We start from the raw sequence: 25,388 nt of genomic DNA, 5'->3' as shown, positions 1-25,388 counted from the left end.
GGATATGTAACATTTTATAGATCTGATGTATCTAACAGTACTACAAAAAGGGAGAAAAGGAAGTAGTTAATAATGTTTCTGTATTTCAGTGAAATTAAATTATTACAAATCAAGAGGCTTGTAATATGTACATGGTAAGTAAATTACTGAGCAGAGCTTCTAAGGATATAATTACCAAACTTCATACGGAAAAAAATGGAAATGCTATCTTAGAAAATATTTACTGAATGCAAAGGAAAGCAGTAAAAGGACAAAAAACATGAAGCATGTATGAAACAAATAGTAAAATGGTAGACCTAAGTCCAACTCTATCTAAAATATTAAGGGTAAATTTTTAGACAATATAATCAGAAGGCAGAGACTATCAGACTAGATTAAAAAAACATGATCAAAATATGTGCTGCCTACAAGAGACCTTTTAGATTTAAAGACACAAATGGAGTTAAAGTAAAAGAATATGAAAAGATATAATGCAAACAACAAGCACAAGATACCTGGAGAGGTTATTCTGTTTTTAGACATGATACTTTAAAGCAAAAACTATTACTAGAGATAAGGGATATTGTATAATCTTACAAGTGTCTGTCCATCACAGACACTTAATAGTTGTATAGCTAATAATTTCAGTGCCACAATGCACAATATAAATACTGACAGAAATGAAGAGAGAATAAACATCTCAACAGTAGTCATTAAGCTGGGGATATGGCTCAAGCGGTAGCGCGCTAGCCTTCCATGTGTGCGGCTCGGGTTTGATCCTCAGCACTACATACAAACAAAGATGTTGTGTCCGCTGGAAACTAAAAAATAAATATTACAATTAAAAAAAAACAGTAGTCATTAAAACATACAATACCATGCTTTCAATAATGGTACGAAAACTAGGCATATCAATAAAGAAATAGAAGGCTTGAACGCCACTGTTTCTGAGTGAATGTGGCAGTGGGTTCTTAGTATATCAGAAACATAAAGAGCTAAGAAAAATAGTAAATTTGACTGCATGGGAATTAAAGTCTTTTGTGTTTGTATATTATCAAGAAAGTGAAAATAACTGGGCATGGTGGCACATTCCTGTAATCCCAGGTATTCTCCCAACTATGTGGGAGTCTGAGGCAAAAGAATTGAAGCCCAGCCTGGGCAACTTAGCAAGAAAGACCTAGGCTCAAAATAAAACTTAAAAAAATACACACACACACACACACACACACACGCACACATACACACATACACATACATATATATAGCTTAGTAGTAGAGCACTTGCCTTGAGCATGCAACACCCTGCTTTCTATCAGCTGTTCCCCAAAAAAAAGACAAAAGGCGGGGGAGAAAAAGCCTACAGAATGGAAGAAAGTATTTGTAAATAATATATCTAATAACTTAAGAGGGTATGTAAAGAATCTAAGCATCTGTCACTTGTTGAATGGGTAAACAAAATGTGGTATGCAATTGAATATTATTCAGCCATAAAAAACATAGGCAACATGCTAAACAACATGTCAGTCACAAAAACCCCCACAGATTATGTATTTCTATTAATATGAAATATTTAGAATAGATAAATCTTCAGAGACAGAAAGTAGATTTGTGATTGCTTGGGTCTGGGTTTCTGGGAGATGATATCTAAGTTATTATGATAGTGCTTTTTTATTTTATTTTTCCCTTGTGATGCTGGGTATTGAACCCAGGAGTGCTCTACCACTTGGCTATACTGCCAGTCCTTTTTATTTTTTATTATTTGTAGTGCTGGGGATTGATTGCAGGGTCTCCTGCATGCCAGGTAAGCACCCTTCCACTGAACTATATTCTCATAGTGTTTCTTTTTGAGATGATGTAAACGTCATAAAATTTACTGTGGTGTGGCTACACACACATGCAGATAGGCCAATTCAATAACAAGGACATCATTTTGAGAAAAAGGTTTTACTGCTTTGCTGGCAAAGGAGAAACACAGAAAACTTCTGTCCCAGAGACTGTGATTCTGCCCATCATGGGGAACACAGGGTTTTTAAAAAGGTGACTCAAAGGCTACATTCCAGCTGTGCCCTAATTTTGGGGAAGGGAATATCAAAATTCACTTGCTAATTTGGGAAATGGAAAAGAGGAAAAAACATGTTCATTTTTCAGATAACCTCATTGGTAGAGTATCAGAGCTGTATTCAAAGCATGAGGCGGACCACTGTTAACAATAAAGGAACTAGATAATAAAGAGAGGAGTTAGGAAGTGATTCTTGGGGCACTTCAGCATTTAGAGATTGAGCTGAAGAGAAGGTAACAGAGAACACTATGAAGAAATAAAGTAGTAGGTTAATGGAAAAGTACAAAAGAATGCCTTGCAATATAAGTGAAGAAAATATTCCAAGAAAGCAAGAATAGTATTTCTGGATTTTTTTTAATTTTTGGTTGTAGATAAACACAATCTCTTTATTTTTATGTGATGCTGAGGATCAAACCCAGTGCCTCACACATAGAAGGCAAGAGCTCTATATAACACTAACCCCAAGAGTAAAATTTCTATTTCTGCTAAGAGGTTAATATAAATGGTGACTGAAAAATGACAAGATGGAGGCCTCATTGACCCTCAAGAAGAGTGTCTTTCTGGAAAGATGAGAGCATTACTAGATTGTGGGTAGTAAACGGGGTGAGAAAGATGTGGCAAAATATAAAAACAATTCTTTCAAAGATTTGTTGTATAAAAGGAGGCAGGCAGGAAAATTGAATGGTGGCTGAGGGGGTTTGGTTCTTGTGATCAATTTTAGGATATATCTGTATCGATGGGAATTATTCAGTAAAGAGGACACATTACTAGTACAAAAGAAGAGTCAAATCTTTGAGTAGGGAAAAGAACTTCCTCTGCATAAATGGAAGAGTTAGCCTAGGAACAGTTACTATACTGAAAGAATATAGCATTGCAAGTTCAAATAAATCAATCTTTGATTTGAAAATTTTCTTGTAAACATTTCAATTACTGTTTGATTTATTTTTCCTCTTTCTGATTTCTTGAACTCAAATTTATGGTACAGATGAAGGATCCTTATGGCTCCTCCAGAGAACTTTGTTTTTGCTCTCATCTTGTTTATCAGAAAAAGGTAACTTCTGATTTTGTAGAGAAGGGAACTGAGGAATATGTTTTCCAAGTTTAAAACACTTTATGTATTTTCACGTAATTTCAGTACATCTGAATGCTGTATAGGCTATTGTACATAGAACTGGTAAGGGAAGATGTAATAAGATCATTGTTAAATTTGTAAAATCATCAAAAGAAGGTATAATAGGATTAAATAGGATTACTGAAGATTATTTGCTCAGTGATACTTGTATTTTTGAAACTGTTTGCTGAGCACCTTAGAGTAACAAAATAACAATAATAAAAACTTGTACAATATCTTATCAAACAGTAAGTTCCAAGGATTTCAGGTTTTTTTCCTTCATTTCTTTGGTTGCATTAAGATACATGCTCAGAACATAAACAGTGACAGTAGGAACATGTTGGATCTAGAAAACCCTTTTAAAGTTCTAAAAAGTCACTCTTCAACCACAAAATCCCAATTGAGTATTTTGTTGAAAGTTTATTTGTCAACTGGTAATCTGCCATTGTTGTTTTAGCAACTGGGGGTAAGAATGCTCATTTTTGGAAATATGTATTAATCTAGAAACTGTAAAAATGTCCCAATATAAAATAATTAGGAAAGCTGAAAGAAATATAGCAAACACCCTTTTAGTTGGATAGTGGTATTCACAAGAAAGGAATGAAAATGTCTAAGAAAATGAGGGAACTGAAAACTAAAGCTATACATTTGAGTTGATATTGGAAGTACACTGGAGAATTTCTATTCTTTATTATCAAGGTACTTGGATTTTGATAATTGAATTAGGCAAAAAAAAAAAAAAAAAAAAAAAAAGGTCTTGTGTAAAATAGAGAGGTGTTGGATCCGCAATCTCATAAAACATCCTCAGAGTCTACATCTTTCCTGAAAGGATGGAAGAAGATTTCTACCTATCATTATGGGAAGAAAATAAGGAAACCTATTATGTCTTAGCTTGGGTTACTTTGAATTGGGGGGTCTTGTTGAGAATTTGTAACAATAGGCTTATGTGTTACTCAGCTTTTTGTTGCTGTGACCAAAATATCTAACAAGAGAAGGAAAGATTTATTTTGAGGTATCTTTCCACAGTTGGTTGGTTCCATTGCTTTGGGCCTAAGATGAGGCAGAATTTCCTGGTGGAAGGGTGTGGTAGATTAAGACTGCTCAGCTTATGGCAGCTGGGAAACAGAGAGAAGAAAGGGCCAGAGACAAAATATAGTCACCGAGGTCATACCTCCCCCCCAGAGACCTCCTTACTCCAGCAATCCCACCTACCTATAGTTTCTACCACTTCCCAGGAGTCCATTCAAATTATTAATCCATTAAATGAATTAACACATTGATGAAATTAGAGCCCCCGTGATCCAGTTGTTTTCCCAAAGCCCTACTTTTGGAATTTCTGCACTGCAGACTTACTCTTCAACACATGATCTTTTGGGGGACATTTCATATCCAAACCATAACAGCTTGCTTTCATGTATGCTTGGGGTTTGAATTTTTACTACCTGAATATTCTTGGGTTGATAATGTTCTTGAGACATTTGAGAGAAGCAATTGCAAAGCTATTCTGGAGGAGTGTTTTTGCCATCCAGGCTACATGGTATAGCCATAGATAGTATAATCCCAGTAAAGAAGAGCACACAATCCAAATAATAAAAATATACAAAGGACATTTCACTATGAGCAAGTCAACAAACTCCTGCAGGGTTGAATCCCATCAGAACTCAAGCATTAGAATTATTAGGTGTAACCTTTAAGGCAAGTATGATTAAAATAAGAACTTAAAGAAAAACTGAAAATATTAGAAAAAAACAAAATAATCAAAAAATTTTAAAGGATTAAAGAAACTAAAATTAGAATTTCTACAAATGAAATTTAGAAGCCAGCAAAGCAGACGTGGCTAAATGGAGAATCAGATACCTGGAAAATGGATCTGAAGAAATTATCAAGAAGATAACATTGAAATATGATAAATAGAATTTCTTCTACAAAGAGTTAGCTCTGTGGCAGTTGGTAGGAATTAAAGATTTGTTGGGCCTAGAGTCAAGACCACTGTATATAAAACAATTTATTGTGTTTGTATTTTTCTCTCAAGGTCCTAATAGCTTTTGTCACTTATTTTCTCTAAATGTGTGTGTGATATGAGATCAAACAATAAAAAACCTGGAGACTTAAAATCAGACATATATCTTAAGTGTTCCATGAGGAGAGAATGGGGAAAAGGAAATACTTGATAATTTATTTTCTTAACGTGATAAGAGGTATAAATCTCCAACTTCAAGAATATACTGTGTTTCAAGAGGGAAGATATCGAAACTGGAGAAGATATTAAAAGGTTGAGTGGACACGGTGCCTGTCTTCAGGTGGATGAGAATTTTTAAAAATCGTGTTATAGTTGTATGTACTAGTCTTTGCTTTGTAACAAACTATTTCACTCAGTGGCTTAAAACAATTTATTATTTCTCATGATTTTATGAGTTGAGTGGATGATTTTATTGCTATTGTTATTTGTGTTCATGCCTCTGCATTTTTCTAATGTGTTAGTTGGAGGTTTCGCTTGACTGGTATAGCTGGGTCTCGCTCTCTATGTGGTCTTTTATCTTGGACTTCTTCACAACCCAGTGGTCTTGGGGTAGGAGTGGAAGCTGTAAGGCCTCTTAAGGCTAAAGCTTAGAAATTATACTGTGTCACTTCTTCCTGATTCTGTTGTTCAAAGTCAAAAGGCCAGTCTCAATTCAGAGTTTGGGGAAATAGACTATCTCTTGATTACGGTGGTATAGAGATTTTGTGGTCATATATATTTTCAACATCAATGTAATTAGATGAATGCTGTGGTAAAGGTAAATAAAGGGTGCTTTAGAGTAGTTGAAGCCTAACTCAACTTCAGGGAAGAGTCAGGGCAGGATTCTTGGAGTGGGTAAAGCTTTAGGCAGCCCTTTAAAGAATAATGTTATGTGATGATACGGTTATAAAAATCAAAGACATTTTTCTTCACAAAATGTTTTAACAACTCAAACTCTGAGAACTTGCCATAAAATCAAAACATTTTGTATTTTCTCTATCTGACCATAAACTCCTTTGAGGTAGCAGTCTTTGACTCTTAGCCAAGGATATTCTGTGAATGTTGTTTGGGGTATGTTTATGAGCTAATATTCATTAGGCAGAAAAATCTGGTAGAGAATTTTAAATATTTAATCCTCGTAATTTTCTTGAAAAATCAAATTGACATTATTTAGTGGAAGAAAGTTGCCAACTTTTATTAAAATTGTTAGATGAAAAAGTCACTCCATCTTAGTAATAGGTGAAGTAATCTTCTGACCTCAATTTGTGATATTATTTGTTGTAGAATCTGGTAATCTTGAAATACAGACCTTTTTTCAGTGAGCAATTTTACTGAACTGTGAATGCAGTTTAATTAAGAAAGAGGTCAGAGTGGTAATGGTGGAGACACATCTGTGAATGTGTCACATTTATAAATATGATACAGTTCATCAAAAAGATAGGTAGAGCAAATTTGTGTAAGAACATAATTATTGACTGAAGAAAAAAGCTGGGTTTCATAGAGTAGATAACAGGTCGAGCAAAGCCTTACAGAATTACTAAGAATTTCTTCTACAAAGAAGTAGGTCTGTGGCAGTTGGTAGGAATTAAAGATTTGTTGGGCCTAGAGTCAAGACCACTGCATACAAAACAATTTATTGTGTTTGTATTTTTCTCTCAAGATCCTAATAGCTTTTGTCATTTATTTTCTCTAATTGTAAAAATAATGTGTGTGTGATATGAAATCAAACAATAAAAAAATTAAAAGAACTCACCTGTAATCCCATTATTTAGCAAAATAACAATAAATGTTTTGGGTCTTTCTACTGTTAATTTTTTAGGATTAATTCTGTCCCTCCTCTTTTTGTTTTGCTGCAGTGTTAGCAATTCCTAATGGTAACCTTAGGTTGTTTTTTTGGTCCTTCCTTTGTACAGTGTGAAAAAGAGAGAGTATTAGAATAGCTGTAGTTATCAAGTGAAGCAATTTATATTTAATGATTCATTTAAGATCACAGAATGTGAATGGATTTGAAATTAGTAACTAAATCTTCAAATATTCAAATTGGACTTTTGGTTCATTTGTGCCTTCTGACAAAACTAAGCTTTATTTACTAAGCTTTATATCCTAATGGCTCAGCTTTTGTAGTCAAACTAAGCAAGATTATTAAATTTGAACAATTTTTTGTTTATTTTCTCTGCGCCAGGATAAAAATATTAGGAACTCTGCAGATCATTAGGATGTTGGTTTTTTGTTTTAATTTTTGAATCATGTAGGGTTTCTCAATCACAAACTTATTTCCTAAGTCTGCTTTTTGAACCTGTTTCCAGAAAAAGAGTCCCAAAATGTCTAAAGTAGCCTTGTATAATAACTGGCACACCAAGTAAGGCCTAGTTGGTATTATAGTAGTAAAGGGAAACAAGGGCTCTAAAGTTAGAAATAGAAGATTAAGGCCAGGAAATGACTCTGGCTGTTGCCTTTGGAACATTTTGGGCTTTGTTTCCATAAATGTAGTTTTGCTCTCAAGGAAACAGACTTGTAGCCAATTCTACCATATAAGTTATTACTTTTATTTGATATATTTAGAAGGACATGTTATTCCAATAGGATTTCTTTTGCACATGAAAAATAGGTGTGTTCTTGGAATTCTCTGAACCAGAAAAAGAATTTCTTGTTCTGTATCTTCACTACTAGTTTTTTCAATTATTGTTCTCCCTTTTCAAACCTGAAGTGTAGTAAGTGAATCAGAGTTTATTTTGAAAGAGCTGCATGGAGTAGGGGATACTAATACTTGGATGCTTACTAATTGGCAGGTACTGTGATATGAAATTTAAATGATATAATTCCTGTAAGAAACACATAATGCAGTTGCCTGAAATACATATAATTGGTACTGTGTTCAGTTGCATTTGCTACATACTGGATAGTTCTTGAGTGCACAATTTGAATAGTCCATGCTGTGAATTGTGCCTCCCAGAGTTGTGCTATATGGAAGTTCTGAGCCTCCATTATTATTCCTCCTATGCTTTATAAGCAGTAGGAGTAACAAGTAACTCATTTGCCAGGCTCTGTCCTTAAACACGTTTATGCCATATGCATAGCATTTATGTCTGTGTTAAATTGTCTATTTTAGGTTTATTGTTTGTCTTCCCAATTCAGGACTTTCTTGAAAAACTCTTTTTTCCTTTTAATGTAGATTATGTGGAGATGAAAACAAATCTAAATGTGACCTTTTTAATAAAAACTTTGTGTTAACTGATTAAATCTCTGTGGAACTTGAAAAATATTATTTATGTATTGCATCATGCTCTTTGGTCTTCTCCACTGGAGTTTTTTTCTTTTTCTAGCTCCATTTTCTTTTTGTGGTGCTGAAAAGTGAACCTAGGTTCTTATGCCCGAGGCAAGCACTCTACCACTGAACTACATCCCCACCCCACCAACACTCTCATTGTGAATGTTAAATCTTAATGACACTTGCTTAAAATGGGAAATGATGGTGTTTTTGTTTTTAAATAAATTTAAAATCATTCAGATTTCTTTTGCTATAACTAAGCCAAGTTTTATAGAGTGTCCAGTATCATGCTTTGGCTTCTGTTCTTTGCATTTTATAAAGTTTATATAAAAATGTGTTTCATATGTATTCTATCAGTCACTCTTCAAAGCTTTAAGGATTCAGGATAACTTGAGGCTGGGTGCAGTTGCACATGCCTGTAATCCCAGAGGCGTGGGAGGCTGAGACAGGGGGATCAAGAGTTCAAAGCCAGCCTCAGCAACAGTGAAGTGCTAAGCATCTCAGTGAGACCCTGTCTCTAAATAAAATACAAAATAGGGCTGGGGATGTGGCTCAGTGATCCAGTGCCCTTGAGTTCAATCCCTGGTACCAAAAAAAAAAAAAAAAAAAAAAAAAAAGAACAATCTCTGTGCAGTATAGAACATTTCTCCAAAACAAGCAGCAATACTAGTAAATATATGTGCTAATAATATGGTAGCCCTGAGAAAGAAGTGATTAAATTCTGTCTAGAGGGGTTAAGATCTCCCAGAGGAAGTAACAAAATTTAAGATTGATCTTAAAAAATACGTAAGAGAAAGAGGGCTGGGCTGGGGTTGTGGCTCAGTGGTGGAGTGCTCGTCTAGCGCTTGTGAGACCCTGGGTTCGGTCCTCAGCACCATATGAAAATGGATGAATGAAGTAAGGATATTGTGTCCAACTACAACTTAAAAATAAACATTAAAAAAAAAAAAAAGAGGGCAATCCAGAAAAGGGAACAGTCTATACATGAAAGTTTGTTTCCTAGGAACATTTAGTAGTTTGATGTGATAGATAAATGACTGGAAACGATAGGTTGGGCAAAGTTATGAAAAGACTAGTAGAATAAACTTATGAATTTGAGCTTTATCCTATGGGTTTTGAGGAGCTAAGAAAGGCTTTAAAAATAATCAGTGCTTGGTCAGAACTAAAATAACTTGAATGAACGTATGAAAGAGTAAAGGGGAAAGAAGGCATGGAAACTACCAACTTAGCTTATATGAAGTGATAGGCTTTATACTAAATTATTAGCTATGCACAGAGATAGAAGAAGAGGAGACTATATGAGCAAAGATCAGTAGGATTTATGAGTTGTTTGTGAATGAGGAGTCAAGGATGATTGTGATTCTTTGGGCAGAGAGTATATAGTAGTACAATCACTGACAAACAGATGCAGGAAGAGGATGGGAGAGTGAGTTAAGGTTTGGACAAAATACATTTGTAATGTTTAGCTGATGCTCTCTGTCCAGTAGACAGTTGAGGAAGAAATAGTAGATAGATTTGGGACTGTTTATAATATCATTGGGAGTAGATGCAGTGGCATCTCTAAGGGGAGGTTAATTGCAAAGCCAAAGTCTTAGATAGGGATCTTTTATGGGGCAGATTATTTAAAAAAAAAAAAACAACAGCTATATTCTCAGCTTTCTTCTTTTTTGGAAACCATATATATTTTTTTAAATCAAATTTGGAGGGGGTGTTACTGGAGATTGAACTCACGGGTACTCCACCACTGAGCTACATCACCAGCCCTATTTTGTATTTTATTTAGAGACAGAGTCTCACTGAGTTGCTTAGCTCTTTGCTTTTACTGAGGCTGGTTTTGAACTCAAGATCATTCTGCCTTAATTTCCCAAGCTGCTAGGATTACAGATGTGTTCCATCGCACCAGGCTAAATCAAGTTTTTAGTAAATGCAATCCTCTGAAGCATACAATTCTATGAGCTTTAATATGTATAAACTCTTAAATATACAGCACCACAGTCCAGATAGAAAATAATTTCATCACTCCAAAAAGTTCCTTTGTGCCTTTTTTTTTTTTTTTTTAAACTCTGCCCCCCAATTTCCCTGGCAACCCTTCAAGGGAGGCTTGAAAACTAAACTACTCATTTCTGTCACTATAGTTAGGTCTTTTCTTGGATGCCATTTAACTGGAATCATTTAGTTTGCAGTCTTTTGTATCTGGCTACTGCAACTTTTTTTCTTCTTCTTCTGACACTAGGGATTAAACCCAGTATCATCATAAGTGTGAACTACATCCCCAGCTCACCTTATTTATCTATTTATTTATTTATAGTATAAAAAATGTTGGAAATAGTTGTACGATTTTCCATTCCCACCATAGTATGTGAGTTTTCCATATTACTTCCAGTTCTTATTATTGTCAAGTGTTTTTTGTTGTTTTGGTGTTTTTTTTGTTTGGTTTTGTTTTGGCCAATATTATAGAGGTATAGAGGCATCCTGTTGTGGTTTCAGTTCCTCTACTGGTTAATGATACTGAGTTTCTGTTCATGTGCTATTTGCCATCTTTACATATCTTTGGTGAAATGCTCATTTTAAAGATTGAGTTAGTTATTTTCTTACTATTGAGTTTTGATAGTTCTCTGTATATTCTGGTATAAGTCCTTCATCAGATACATGATTTGCAAATATTTTCTCCAGCTCCGTGGCTTTTTATTCTCTTAGCTTTTTGTTGTTGTTGTTGTGATTGTGCTTGAGATGGAACCCAGGACTTCTACATGCTAGAAAAGCTCTCTACCACCAAACCTTGTCACCAGCCCTCATTCTAATAGTTTATTTTCTGTTTTTCCCTTTATGATTCATACTTTTTGTGTTCTAAGAAATTTTTGAATCCCAAGATTACAAATATTTCTTCTGTTTTCTTCTTAAGTTTTATAGTTGTAGGCTATACTTGTATGTCATTCATTGAGTTTGTTTTTACATATAATATGAAGTATTGGCTGAGATGTATCATCTCACATATGGATATCAGGTTAAATGTTCCAGCACCGTTTGTTTTATTTGAGTAATTACCTTTGTCCATTGAGTTACCTTGCCAACTTTGTTGAAAATCATTTGATCATATATGTTTGTGTCTGTTTCTGGATTCTGTTTCATCTGTGTGTTTGTCCTTTCTCTAATACCATACTATCTTAATTACTTTATGTGAAACCGTATTTTAGAGATGATAGTTGTATATATCAGAAATGCTATTGATAGAAGGAAAGAAAATGTCCGCCTACAGTTTTTGTAAATGAACTTTATTGTAGCACATCCACATTTGTTATTTGTTGTTTATGGCTTCTTTCATGTTATAGCAGATTTGAGTAGTTGTAACAGACTACAGACACATGGAAACAACACTTATAAAAAACTGTTTTTGTTATTTTTGCAGTATTGAACTGGGTATTGAATGAACCCAAGTCCTTATATGTGTTAGGCAAGGGTTCTACCACTCAACTACCTCCCTAGCCCTTTTCATTTTGAAAGTGTCTTCCTTAGTTGTGCAGGCTGTCTTGAAACTTGGTATTCTGCTTCAGCCTGAGAGTACAGATGTTTGGCTGAGTCTAAAATATTTATTATCTGGCTCTTTATAGGAGAAAATTTTCAACTCCTGATCTATACCATTAAAGACCAAAGTTTTTTTTTGTTTGTTTTGTTTTTTTTAATTTACTCTGTTGATTTTGGCTTTATTGACTTTTTGTTCTGATGTCACCTCATTGTCACAAGACTTCTCTCAGGGTTCCATATTCCTATTCCATGGCAAGGGGATGGTACCAGTCATAGTATTTTTTTTCTTTTTTCCTTTGTGTTCCTGGAACATGCTAGGCAAGTGCTCTACTCCAGTCTTCATTCCCAGACTTCATGCTTGGGGAAAAAAAGTCTTCCAGAGACCTCCCCAGACAACTTCTGTTTATCTCAGTGTCTAAAATTGTCTGATATAGTAAACCAGAGTTATAAGGGAGGCTTGAAAACTAAACTCAATTTTTCAGCCACACTAGCAGAGACAGACAATAAATAAATGAACTCTGTAAGTCCTACCAGTGACTCTCACACTTTATTGCAAATAAAAAATCTCATAAGATGCTTTTTTAAAAATATAGCTATTAGTGGCCCATGCAGAGAGAGATTTCTTAGGTAAAGTCAAGTGATTTGCATTTTCAGAAAGTGCCAGAGATTATTTTGATACCTGTGTGGAGCCTCTGAATAAAATCCTATGTTGGCATTTTAGTTTGATTTTGATCTATGGCAGTATTTCTCAGTATATCAGAATCACGTGTGGTCTTAAAACGAATATACCTAGGCTGTCCATTGTCTGATACTGATTTAGTTGTGGGGGTGGGAAGTGGAGGACTAATGTAGGAGCAGGGATTTGTAAATGTGTTATATAGTCAAATTAAAAGTCATTAATTTAAGATTGTTTCCCAGAGTGAATTCCCTAGGTCAACAGCATTGTCATTTCCTAGGAATTTTTTAGAAATGCAAAAAATATCAGGCCCTATCCCAGATTTACTGAATTGGAAACTCAACATGTTGAGGGATCAACATGATCATTGTTGAGGTATTGTATTTGACCTTATTATCTAGGAGGCTTTGGATAAGTTGCTATTTTTAAAATTTTTTTTTTAGTTGTAATGGACACAATACTTTTATTTATTAAGTTTTATATGGTGCTGAGGACCGAACCCAGTGCCTCCCACACCTGCAGGGCAAGTACTCTACCACTATGATGCCAGCTCCAATAGTTTGGTATTTTTAAACAACTCTTTTTTTTTAAATTTATTTTTTAGTTGTAGGTGGGCACAATACCTTTATTTTATTTTTATGTAGTGCTGAGGATTGAACCCAGTGCCTCACTCATGCTAGGTGAGCACTGTACTTCTGAGCCACAACCCCAGCCCCTTAAACAACTCTTAAAAGTCAAGTTTTAGGTGGGCTCTGTGGCACTGGTCGTTAATAATCCAAGCAACTCCATAGACTGAGGCAGGAGAATTACAACTTTGAGGTCAGCCTCAGCAATTTAGCAAGCCTCTGTCTCAAAAAATAAAAAGAACTGGGATATAGCTCAGTGGTAAAGCAGCCCTGGGTTGAATCCCCAGTACCAAAAATAAATAAATAAATAAAATTTATATGCATACGTTACATTTTCCTAGCCTTTATGGAAAAATTAAGGAAACATAAGATAATTGTTTGTAAAATTTTTAAACTAGGGAAACATTAAAAATAAATATGTATAAACACAAAGACAACATATATATTATATATATATATATATAAATATATATGTATACTTTCAAAGTAGGCATATTCTGTAATTGGTAAATATATTACAGTGGAGGCAGCCTATCCCACAGAACACTTGGGTTCACTTACCTCATACACCAAAACGCAAAAGAGCACTTTGTAGCATGTGAAATAAATCTTTCTATTTTCCTTCTAGTTGTAATTATTAATTGCTTAAAGAGGGAGTCTGATATCTTCTCACTTTTTGTCTTCAGGAAGTTGTAACTCCTATGTTATTTCTCCTTACCCTTGGAAGCAGTTTAGGTTCAATTAAGCTGTTTTATTTAGTCCAGGTGAAACACTATTTTACCATCTGTAAAAGAATCAGAGGCTTTTTGAAACTGAGTTCTGGTTTGTTTTTTAGCTGCTTTGAAAACTATTTAAAGCAGAACTGGAAAAAATTCAGCTTTTAGAAGTATAGAACCAGTTTTAACAAACAGTTAAAATTACTCAACCCACTTGTAGTTCCAGTAGCAATAACTTCCATCATAAAATGAAGTTCACAGAAAGAAAAGCTGTCATTGAAGCCAAAGATCTTTAATTCCATGACAAAAGTAGTTGAAATGCTAGAATTTTCTCAGGAAAATATAGTCAAATAGTCTAAAAACTGTTTCTCAATTAGGATTTATAGGCTAAGAAAATTGAAGTTTGTAGGATTACAAAAGCCCAAAGCATTAAAAGATGTTTGAACTGGATTCCTTGGTAGCCCAGATGTACCCAGATGTGAATTTTGCTTTGTAACTTTACTTTTGCTGTCTTTTTTTTTTTTTTTCTTTAACAATCTCACAGCCAACCCATTTTAATTTTTCAGGATTTAGTCTTCAAAAGTCTTGGGCTTAGAAGTCAGCCCCTTTTTTCTTTCCTTCTGAATTCTTTTGTTAATTTTTCCAGTACTTCTTGAATAAACAATTAGTGACAGTACTAGATTTTGTCATGTGTGGTTTTTCTTAGTGTTGGGCAGTCATCACTTGATTTTGCACTTGTTTACTTCCTGTTGAGCAACTAAATAAACCATCATGACTCCACAAAAATACTTGAAGTTGTTGAAAACAGTGCTTTTATTCTTCAGTACTTTTTTACACTCATCTCCTCAGCTTTATTCGTGTGTTTAAGAACTTTTAAGAACGTGTTCATATCAAAGATGTCTCCTTCAGAAATACAGCAGATTTATTTATAGCAAAAGTCTGAAAAGTGCAAGTGGAAATCGATTACCTTATAGGAATATTTCTGTTGATAAATTGGAAAAAAGCACATTTTTCTTTTTTTAAAAATTTTTTTTTAGCTGTAGATGGATATAATATCTTTATTAATTTGTTTGTTTGTTTATTTATATATGGTGCTGAGGATCGAACCTAGTGCCTCACATATATGACGCAAGCACACTACCACTCAGCCACAGCCCCATTATTTTTTCTTTAGGTTAAAAGAAGCTGCTAAAGATATTCCTCTTAAAAACATCACTTCTCATTGGACAAATAAAATTAGAAATATTTTAATTGTCCTTATTTTAAGACAGTGTAAAAAACATGAACGACATTGGCAGGCTAATCCATAAATTTCTGGACAGTGGGCTCAATCAATATACTTCTGCATGAAAAACTGAATTAAGAGAGCAGCTGGAGTCCATATTTGTAGATCTTGATTAATTCTATTTTTAAAAAACATTGAGAACCTATCTTTTCATTACAAGAAAGGCTGATAATTTTCTTTAGAATGTGAAACCATTTTAATCTGTATTGACACCACTCTTTCTCACTTTGCTGATTTTTGACCTGTAGATTGTAGGGAATGGAAGTGAGCAACAGCTGCAAAAAGAGTTAGCAGATGTGCTGATGGATCCTCCCATGGATGACCAACCAGGGGACAAGGAACTTATGGAAAGGTCACAACTGGATGGTGAAGGAGATGGGCCACTTTCTAATCAACTCTCAGCTTCTTCCACCATTAACCCCGTGCCATTAGTAGGGCTCCAGAAACCAGAGATGAGCCTGCCAGTGAAACCTGGACAAGGAGGTTAGGATTGCTGCATTGCTTGCGTAACTGAAGGTTATTGTTTTTAATATTTGAGTGTCTGCACTGTATTAGAACTTGTCTGAGTTCTCCAGAATCTCCAGATACTAGTTCTAGGGAGTTGCCATTCTCATTCATTTTCTCTCTCTCTCTCTCTCTCTCTCTCTCTCTCTCTCTCTCTCTCACACACACACACACACACACACATATACATATACATATATATATTTCTCATTTCCCTTTAAATATATTTAAGTTATATAGAAAGAAAAATAGTAATTAAATAAAACTGAGGTAGTCTTTTTTTAGAATGCTTGAAGATTTTTCCAGAAGAGAAGGAATTTGAATACAATATTGGAGTAATAGAGGGATTATGCTTGGTGAATAGATGTTTGCTTCATGCCTGTATACTCTCTGAGAGTTGTCACCAAGTTGGAAAAGGGAGACTAGTACAAGAGACAGGCATAGCAAGGAAGGAGGAAAAGGACAGTTAAGTTTTATTTGGAAAAGTAGGGTGTTAAAGCTAAATGTTATTGGGAAAGTGAAAACAAGGAGATTAATAGACCTAATAAAGTGGCTAAGCTGTTGAAAGAAAGCTTTAGAACAGAGTAGATAAGTAAAACAAAGCAGAGGTATGATTTTTCAGAATGGTAAAATACTGCTGTGTATTTAACTTAAATGTAATAAAGTCAAAATTCAGAAGTGAATTTGATGTGAATCTGGATTGACTCCTAGAAGTACTACCTAAAAGTTTTGGTGTTATCATGAATTCTAGTGTGAGCTTTCTAGTTTTTGTGGACTTTCCTTTAGGGGTATGGCATTTTATCTCATTAGTATTTGATTCAGAACCTAAATGTTATTTGCAGATTTTTATTTGCTGTTTATATCAACAAAATGTCAAAATGAAAATAATCATCTTATTCTTTTTTTTCTTGCAGATTCTGAAGTGTCAAGTCCTTTCACACCAGTGGCTGATGAGGACAGTGTAGTTTTCAGTAAACTAACTTATTTAGGCTGTGCCTCAGTAAATGCTCCTAGGAGTGAAGTGGAAGCCTTGAGGATGATGTCCATCTTAAGAAGCCAGTGTCAGATTTCACTAGATGTAACCCTCTCAGTGCCTAATGTATCTGAAGGAACTGTGAGGTGAGACATGGCCTTTAAACTCTTTGTAGTATTCATATCAGTTCTCTGATATTTTGTTTTACAAACAAGCAATAGTGAATAAAATACATTATTTTATTCATGTAGTGTTTAATTTATTTGGCACCAACATTATATTCTAAGGATTACGATCTTCGTGAAAAATGGACACTCATTTGTATCAGTTTATATTCTGTCTCCATCCCAATCCTATGTAGTACATTAGTGAAGTGAATTAAATAAGCTTTAAGAATATATTGACCATCAGAGTTTTCTTAACAAATTAATATATGTTTTCCTTGTCCCCCCAGGAAAGATACTAGTTTGACACATTGTTTCAAAATGGAATTTCATACTGATTTTGGAAATTAGAAAAAAATCTGTTGGTAAATATTAGCTATTCCGGTATAGCCCGTTCTTTTTTTTCCTTGCAGTACAGGGCTTGAACATGGGTTGCTCTACCACTGTACTACATTCCCAGGCCTTTTTTATTTTTTATTTTGGGTAGGGTCTTGCTAACTTGCCCACACTGGTCTCAAACTTGTGATTCTTCTGCCTCAGCTCCTTAATTGCTGGGATTACAGAAGTGTGCTACTATATCAGGCAGTTTTTGTCTTTTAATGAGAAAAAGCACTAATAATAACAATAACTAACAGTAATTTCTGTTGGGCACATAAATGCTTTATAAATAATTTCCTTAGTATAAATTTCTCAGATATAGATTTATTGGGTCATTTTTATTGCTTTTGATATATTACCAAATAGTTATCTAGAAATATTGATCCAGTTTATACTTCTGTAAGCAGTGAATTTGTGTCTCAGTACTTCAGAGGCATTTGAGGTTTTAATGGTAAAAGAATATAGTTTCATGTGGATAGTAGTCAGTCTGCATAATTTTCTCTGTGAGTAAAGAACAATTGCACAAAGATTCACAAATTCTAATTTTGTATTTGTTAAAAGAAGCTACTGATAAAATATTTGTTTTGCAAATGCCAATATTTTTTAATTCTATAAAAGCAATGAGAAAACTAATCTGTCTTGTCTCACATTTTCAGAGCTTTCATGAAAGTGCCTTCAAACTGGGTTAGATCCCCTTTCCATTATGAACAGGGCCCTCTGTGGCCCTGCAGTGTTGACATTATATAATTCCCCCTGCCCCCCCCCCCCCAGTGCTTTTCACAATTGTGTCCTTAGTACCCTGAACATTGAATGGAATATTTTAGGTATCACAAATACTTGATGAATTAATAGACTTGGGTGAATGCCATCCTTTTTATTTTATTCGTTACTTTTTTCAGGAGTTAGCATTTTATATAATCTCTCTCCCCTTATTTTCATGAATCAAAACATGCTTCACTCTTGAAAAAGACCTTAGTTTTTCTATTTTCTTAAATAATAATACATATTAGGTAATTCTTTCAAATTATAATCAGAACATAACTTTACTGATCTACTTTATAGTCTAATTTACCAATGGACCTTGTCTCTATTTAGTTGCAGGCTGCAGAAGAAACATGTGCTTATTGATATTATTTCAAACCTTTCTATTGGCCTCCCCAAGCCATGAGACTATTTAGTTTTTAGTAACATGGAACTATATAATTAATCACTGTAGTATTCTACATACAACTTATTTTCTAAAATTTAATAGGATTAGCATACAAAAGTCCTGTATGGTTATCTTGCTAGAAAGATGTCTTGAATCATAATATGAATATGTTGCAAATTGTTCATAATGCCTCTAATCTCTTTATGTCTTTTTTTTCTGAACAGACTGTTAGATCCGCAGACAAACACTGAAATAGCAAACTACCCTATCTACAAAATCCTCTTTTGTGTCAGAGGGCATGATGGAACTCCTGAGAGTGACTGTTTTGCTTTCACAGAAAGTCATTATAATGCAGAGCTCTTCAGAATACATGTCTTTCGGTGTGAAATACAAGAAGCTGTAAGTCTTTTTTTTTTTTTAATTTTTTTGTTGTAGTTGACACAATATCTTTATTTAATTTAGTTATTTATATGTGGTGCTGAGGATCGAACCCATGGCCTCACACGTGCTAGGCAAGTGCTCTACCCCTGAGCCACAACCCCATCCCAAGAAGCTGTAAGTCTTTAAAAGAAAATCGTGAATATGAAACTTCACTATTTGCCTCTGTCACTGATAGTGACAGAGGAAATTGGTTAGCTGCTACTTGATTGGGTTAGATAGGCATCCTGGTGCCATTAGTGACATATTTGCAAACCATTTTTTAGACCTAAATTTATTAGAACTATTGAGGGTGTAACTTCATGGTAGAGCACTTCCATAATATGTCCAAGGCTCTGGGTTCAATTCCTAGTATGACAAAAAAAAAAAAAATTGTTAAAACTATTTTTTATGATAATTATATATGATAATATTATATTATGATAATATATGTGTTCAGATATCTTCTAACAGAAAGTGATTTATCACTTGGATTTCTAATTTTTTTCTTTCTGGTGAGATTTGGTATTTGCTTTTGAGGCCTAACAAATTAGATAATTTTCCAAAAGTATCTTATTAGTAGGGGGAAGATGATTACCCCCCTTCAAAAGCTAATCACCTTCTAGCCTTAATCAAAACAGTGTCTCATGGTAACAGCGCATTTCTTAACATGTCTGGTTTCAGGTAAGCCGGATACTCTACAGTTTTGCCACTGCCTTCCGTCGTTCGGCCAAGCAAACCCCACTTTCAGCCACTGCTGCACCACAGACTCCTGACAGTGATATCTTTACCTTTTCTGTGTCTTTAGAAATAAAAGAAGATGATGGTAAAGGTTATTTTAGGTAGGGCACATTATTTTATTCATTTTATTGAGTTTGTATTAGCATGCTCTATTATAGGTCATTCAAGGGAAAATCCAAGGCAGATCACATATACCTTTCATACCATAAAATTATTGCTTTTACAGGGAGAGTTTCTTTTTAAATGTAAATGGTAAAAGAAAAGAAAGAAATTTATAGAGGCAAAATTTGAAGAATTTTCAGGCAATAAAAAATCCATGTGACCTCAAAGTAGCCGGCTGACTACTCTAAAAAACTATGACTAGCCAGGCACAGTGGCACACATCTATAATCACAGCAACTCAGGAGGCTGAGGCAGGAGGATCTTAAGTTCACAGCCACCATCAGCAACTTAGGAAGGCCCTAAGCAACTTTGCAAGACTCTGTCTCAAATAAAAAATGAAAAGGGCTAAGGATGTGGTTAAGCAGTCCCCCTAGGATCAGTCCCTCATACCAAAAAAAAAAAAAAAAGTGACTAAAGTTCAGTCAGCTGGATCAGTAGTTCTATTTGTTTTGCTGTTTTTGTTTGGTTGATTTGTTTGGTTTACTTGATTTTATTTGAAGAGCGTGAAGCTTTTTTAAAAAGAGAAAAAAAAACTTAAGTTGTTGATGGATCTTTATTTTATTCATTTATTTATATTTGTGTTGAAAATTGAACTCAGTACTTCACACACATGAGGCAAGTGCTCTACCACTGAGCACATCCCCAGCCCAAGCTTAAGGCTTTAGAAATCAAGTTTTACCATTAAAGTTTATCTGGACACAGTAGAAGGAAGGTTTTGTCTGAAGTGTGACCTACTATATATAGAGTTGAAAATAACTTGTTTAGGTTTTTAAGCAAAATAATTATTTGTTGGAAAACCCTGGAATAAAAATAAAAGCAGGTTTAGTTTAATTATTGCTACTATTAACAGTATGACTTTTTCCAAGTTTCTTCACTTCACTTGGCAGTAGTTTCCTTACTTAAAAAACAAGAGGCTAAGCTCTCAAATCTTTTCTTGTTTTAAAGTTTTATGGTTGCAAATTGAGTTTTTACCTTTATATATCACATATGAAAGATGAGTGTTTATTAGAATCATAATCAATGTCATAGTTAGACACAAGTTCTTGTTCCTCCACAACTCTCATAAAATGTGTAAAATGAAATGATATAAAAATATAAATGTTGTTTATTAATTGCTTTTAAATTAAAAAACACAGTGACTCAATTATGGGAAAAATCATTACCTTTGGTCTCCTTTCAAACTTTGATATTTTCATGCCATCTGGTGGCCAATTTAGGATATGCTGGAGTATCAGTTTTCCTTTGAGGACTAAAATGTTGGACATTTTGTCTGTGCCTTCTCATTAGCTACATTTCCAGTCTGAAAGCAATACCATGAGGTAATAATTCCTACAGTGTGCATTCATGCCCTGGGAAAAGAAAATTGCAGTTAATACCATTTTTAATATTTTTCCTTTAAAAAAAAAGTAGTTTCTTTAAACTTTTATTTTTTGAAGATATTTGTGTACTTCCTCTTGTAAAATTTCATAAACATCCCTGTTCTGTTTATCCTCAGATCAAGGAGATTTTCTTACAGAAAATTGTTAGATGGTCTGATTTGCTTATCATTTGTTTGTTAGGCCTTTGTCATCTTTTTGGTGCATGATTTTACTGAACTTGAAGTTTAAGGTAAATACTAGTGTTAACCCAATCTAGTGATGAAATTATTAGAAAATATGCTTTGCTTTGTCAGATTGAATTTGTCTAATGCAGTGCCTTTATCTAGTAATTAATATGTATGGGAATTTATATATACAAATAATTATTCAGGCACCCAAAAAATTAATCCACATGAATGTTCTCCTTAACACTGTATATAATAACAAAATTAAAAAATGGAAATTAATATTGACAGAATGGAGTGATTAAAATATAATGGTATATCCATATGATTTACCATATATTCCAGAGATGTATGTGTATGAAATTAACCACAAGTCTGATAATCAGGTATTTTTTATAACATAAATTTAGATAATGTGCATTGGGAAGAATGAATGCTTTCTTCCCTCCTTATTTCTGAAAAAATAATTCTTCATTATTATACTTTTTATCTTCTTAATTTAGCCCTCATTTATATTTGTACCATTGGAAGCAGTTTTATTTATTTATACCGTTCAAACCACTTCTCCTGTGTGTATGTGTGTGAGAGAGACAGAGTATTTAAACTACCAAGCAACCTCATAAGATAAGTTGGGTAGTTAGTATTATGCTTTTCTTATAGGTAAAGAAAATCAGGGAAATTAAGCCTAGACCTTGGTTTCTTAGTTTATACCACAGGAATTAAGTGTCGGATCCATTCAGTGACACAATTATATGACTGAGGCCCCTGACATTTGTTCAGGTTCACTGATTATACTTTCTTTTTTTTTTTTTTTAGAGAGAGAATTTTAATATTTATTTATGTTTTTAGTTCTCGGCGAACACAACATCTTTGTTTGTATGTGGTGCTGAGGATTGAACCCGGGCCGCACGCATGCCAGACAAGCACGCTACCGCTTGAGCCACATCCCCAGCCCCTATACTTTCAACTCATATGTTGATGTAGTCCTTTTAGAGTCAGGAAACAACTTTATATATACGAGTTTAAATTGCTAAAAGATGAGATTTTATTTACTTATAACTTCAGTAGCCACAGAACTTAGAGAACAGTATTATTACTGATAGTTGAAGTTGAGTTCCTTTCCATCTCAGGTGAGAATTTTATCTGCCATGAATATTTAGCAATTTGCTCTGCAAAATTTTTCTTTGAACATGTTTGTCCTTTCTACATTGCTTTGTTAGTATTCTTTTGTAATCTGTTATAAGATGTTCTTAATTTTGTTAATATACAAATGCAGATGGGTTTCATAATTTTTCAGAACCACCTTTAGTAGGTACTTAGAGCTTTAATATAACCATATACTTTATCTGCTAATTGTTTTGTTGCCATTATGTTAAAAGTTCTACAGAAATAAAATACAGTTTAGACTTATTTTTGATTACCACATACAGGTTTTTGTCTTTGAGAACAAAGGAGCTAGGGAACATGATGTGTGGGAGACTAAGGGATTATTTTGATAAACTGTTATTTTAAGAACATTTTTTCATTAAGCTGATGCTTATAAACTGTCGTCAGTGTTTTTATAATTAGTTACACAGGTTTATAATAAGGTTATCACTGCTTAAGAGAAATGTTAGCAGCTTATCATTGGCCATCTATTCCTCATTCCTATTATTTTTAAAAAATAACTTGTTTTGATACTCAAAGGGTCTATGATTGTCTTTTTGTTCATTATATATTTAAACAAATTAGGCAATAATAATTTATTTGTAAAAACAATTAGGAAATATACCAGTTGCTATGCTAGGTACTTTGCAACTATTTAATTTTCAGTGCAACAAAAGACTAAAAAATAGGGCTGGGAATATAGCTCAGTTGGTAGAGTCCTTGCCTTGTATGCACAAGGCCCTGGGTTCAATCCCTAGCACCACCCCCCGCCCCCCCCCCAAAAAAAAAGACTAAAAAAAATAAATCTACATTTTAGGAGACACAGGAGTGTTTTTTGTTGATGGTGGTGGTGGTGTTATAAAACTAGTCATAGAAAAAAGAATTAGAGATTTGAGGTCTTTGTTTATAAAAATCGTTTTAGTATGTCGCAGGAAAATACTTTGCAAAAAACATTGAAATATGTTTGTCTACAGTGCTGTTCCCAAAGACAAGGACAGACAATGCTTTAAACTACGCCAAGGAATTGATAAGAAGATTGTCATCTATGTACAACAAACAACTAATAAAGAACTTGCCATTGAAAGGTAAACAATTTTAGTAAGTTTAGTGTAAATAAAATTTTTTCATTTTTAAAAACCTAATGAGAGAAACACTTTTTAAAATGTATTTGCAAATTTTTTTGTCCTCTGGGATTATTTTTGCTTATTGAAGTAAATACTTCTTTACTTTGAAGTATTCAAAGTAAATTATTAACTAATATGCGAATCTCAATTACATGGTAATAAGAGACAAATAGAATTTACTTAAGTTAAAGAAATGAAAATTATCATTTGATCAGCATTAATTTATTGCTAATTCTAATAAGTGTCCTTTTCCCCCCGTAAGAAGTTTTTTAAAAAGTGATCCAACTTAAACATTTTAGTATACTTTGTCTTTTCCCAAAAATTTATGGCAGTTCATTTTTTTACAGGTGTTTTGGCGTTCTCCTTAGTCCAGGAAAAGATGTACGAAACAGTGATATGCATTTGTTAGATTTGGTGAGAATTTATTTTATTTTTTGTACTGGAAGGTTAATACTATTTCTGTAGGAAAGGTTGTTTTACTGTATCATCAGAATATAATGTTAGAACATGTTTATGAAGGTATTATATGTAAGCTATAAAACAGTACACAAAGATAAGGGGATTTCCTTATTCTTAACATTTGTATTTAGAAGTTTGACCTTGGATAAACATCTCAGCTTTTGTTTCTGGACTGTGTACTAGTGATAATAATTATCTAGTTTTTTGTTTTTTGATTGTTTACCAGTGATAATAAAAAAATAATTCTTGTTTATTGGGTGAGATTGATGTGAGAATAAAAGGAGAAAATTTATCGGAGAATTCTTTTGCAAACCACCATGAGTTTTACAAGTAGTTGGAGATATTAGTATTAAGGCTATTAGATGAAATCTTTATTTTCAAAACTGAAAAGTATATGGTGATTATATACTTGACAGAAGAATTCATCATACTTCTAAATTTTATTTATTTTTGTACAGATAATCCATGCACATATAATTAAAAATTGATGTTTATTCAATTTAGTATGATTTTTAAGCATTTACTTTAAATGTAACTTTTTAGGAACAATTGTACAAATGAATGGCACATCTTTAACTATAATTATTCACATGCACTTCTTTAACAAAAAAAAAAAAAACCTCATTTTTTCAACTCCTATTTAAGCAACAAAGTGGGTTAGCTGTTGTTTACCACTTGAGTATTAAGATGTAATTTTCCTTTTTTTTTTTTTTTTTTTGTTAGGAGTCTATGGGTAAAAGTTCAGATGGAAAATCATATGTAATTACTGGAAGCTGGAATTCCAAATCCCCACATTTTCAAGCTGTAAATGAAGAAACTCCTAAAGGTGATACAGATTGCTGACATGAACAGAAATTTTAATTTTAGGATAATACGCAGATCTTAGGATCACTTGCTTGACCTATCTCCAGTATTTACTCAATTCTGGTGAAACAAAGAAATGAATAGTTCTTGTGTTTATTGTTATTTTTGACCTTTAAACAAAGTACCATTTTTGGCTATTCATTTTCCCTTCCTTCTCTTCATTTTCCCTCTTCCTCTTTTTTTTTTTATTTCTATTTATGTATTCATCATACTTCTAAATTTTATTTATTTTTGTAGAGATAATCCATCCACATATGATTAAAAATTCAAAGACTATATAGCGCAAAGTGAGTCTAGCATAGTCTTTATCCCCACCCAACCCAATGAGAATCACTATTAGCTCTTTTTTTTAATATAACTTTTCAGATTTTTTGTACAGAAAGAACTTTTTTCAAAATATTTCATACTCTTCTCAAATGATCTTTAATGGCAACGTAATATTCTGTCCCGAAAATGTAATATTACTTGCTTAATCAATCTGTCTCATTGAGCATTTCTTTTTCCCCTTCAGTTTTTCATGTT

At 33.6% G+C, this 25,388-nt stretch overlaps 2 protein-coding genes across 7 annotated transcripts in view; both read left to right on the top strand.

The window, feature by feature from the left end:
* Rabgap1 (RAB GTPase activating protein 1) overlaps positions 1 to 25,388 on the top strand; it is a 167,444-nt gene that overhangs the window by 30,648 nt on the left and 111,408 nt on the right. For 5 of the 6 annotated variants that reach the window (XM_076845515.2, XM_076845514.2, XM_076845513.2 and 2 more), the window contains 7 exons: positions 15,490 to 15,724; positions 16,660 to 16,864; positions 18,635 to 18,809; positions 19,512 to 19,669; positions 23,394 to 23,504; positions 23,891 to 23,957; positions 24,726 to 24,828. In XM_076845515.2, the coding sequence (XP_076701630.1) occupies positions 15,490 to 15,724; positions 16,660 to 16,864; positions 18,635 to 18,809; positions 19,512 to 19,669; positions 23,394 to 23,504; positions 23,891 to 23,957; positions 24,726 to 24,828 (1,054 nt within the window). The remainder of the gene's footprint in view (positions 1 to 15,489; positions 15,725 to 16,659; positions 16,865 to 18,634; positions 18,810 to 19,511; positions 19,670 to 23,393; positions 23,505 to 23,890; positions 23,958 to 24,725; positions 24,829 to 25,388) is intronic. The other variant, XM_076845519.2, reaches the window with a different exon arrangement.
* LOC143641423 (uncharacterized) overlaps positions 1 to 25,388 on the top strand; it is a 166,217-nt gene that overhangs the window by 46,168 nt on the left and 94,661 nt on the right. The gene's annotated exons all lie outside the window — the stretch shown is intronic.

This window comes from Callospermophilus lateralis, chromosome 2, assembly GCF_048772815.1.
Source record: "Callospermophilus lateralis isolate mCalLat2 chromosome 2, mCalLat2.hap1, whole genome shotgun sequence".
Taxonomy (NCBI): domain Eukaryota; kingdom Metazoa; phylum Chordata; class Mammalia; order Rodentia; family Sciuridae; genus Callospermophilus; species Callospermophilus lateralis.
The sequence above is the reverse complement of the archived record's forward strand: the minus strand, read 5'-3'. Positions and strand labels throughout refer to the sequence as shown.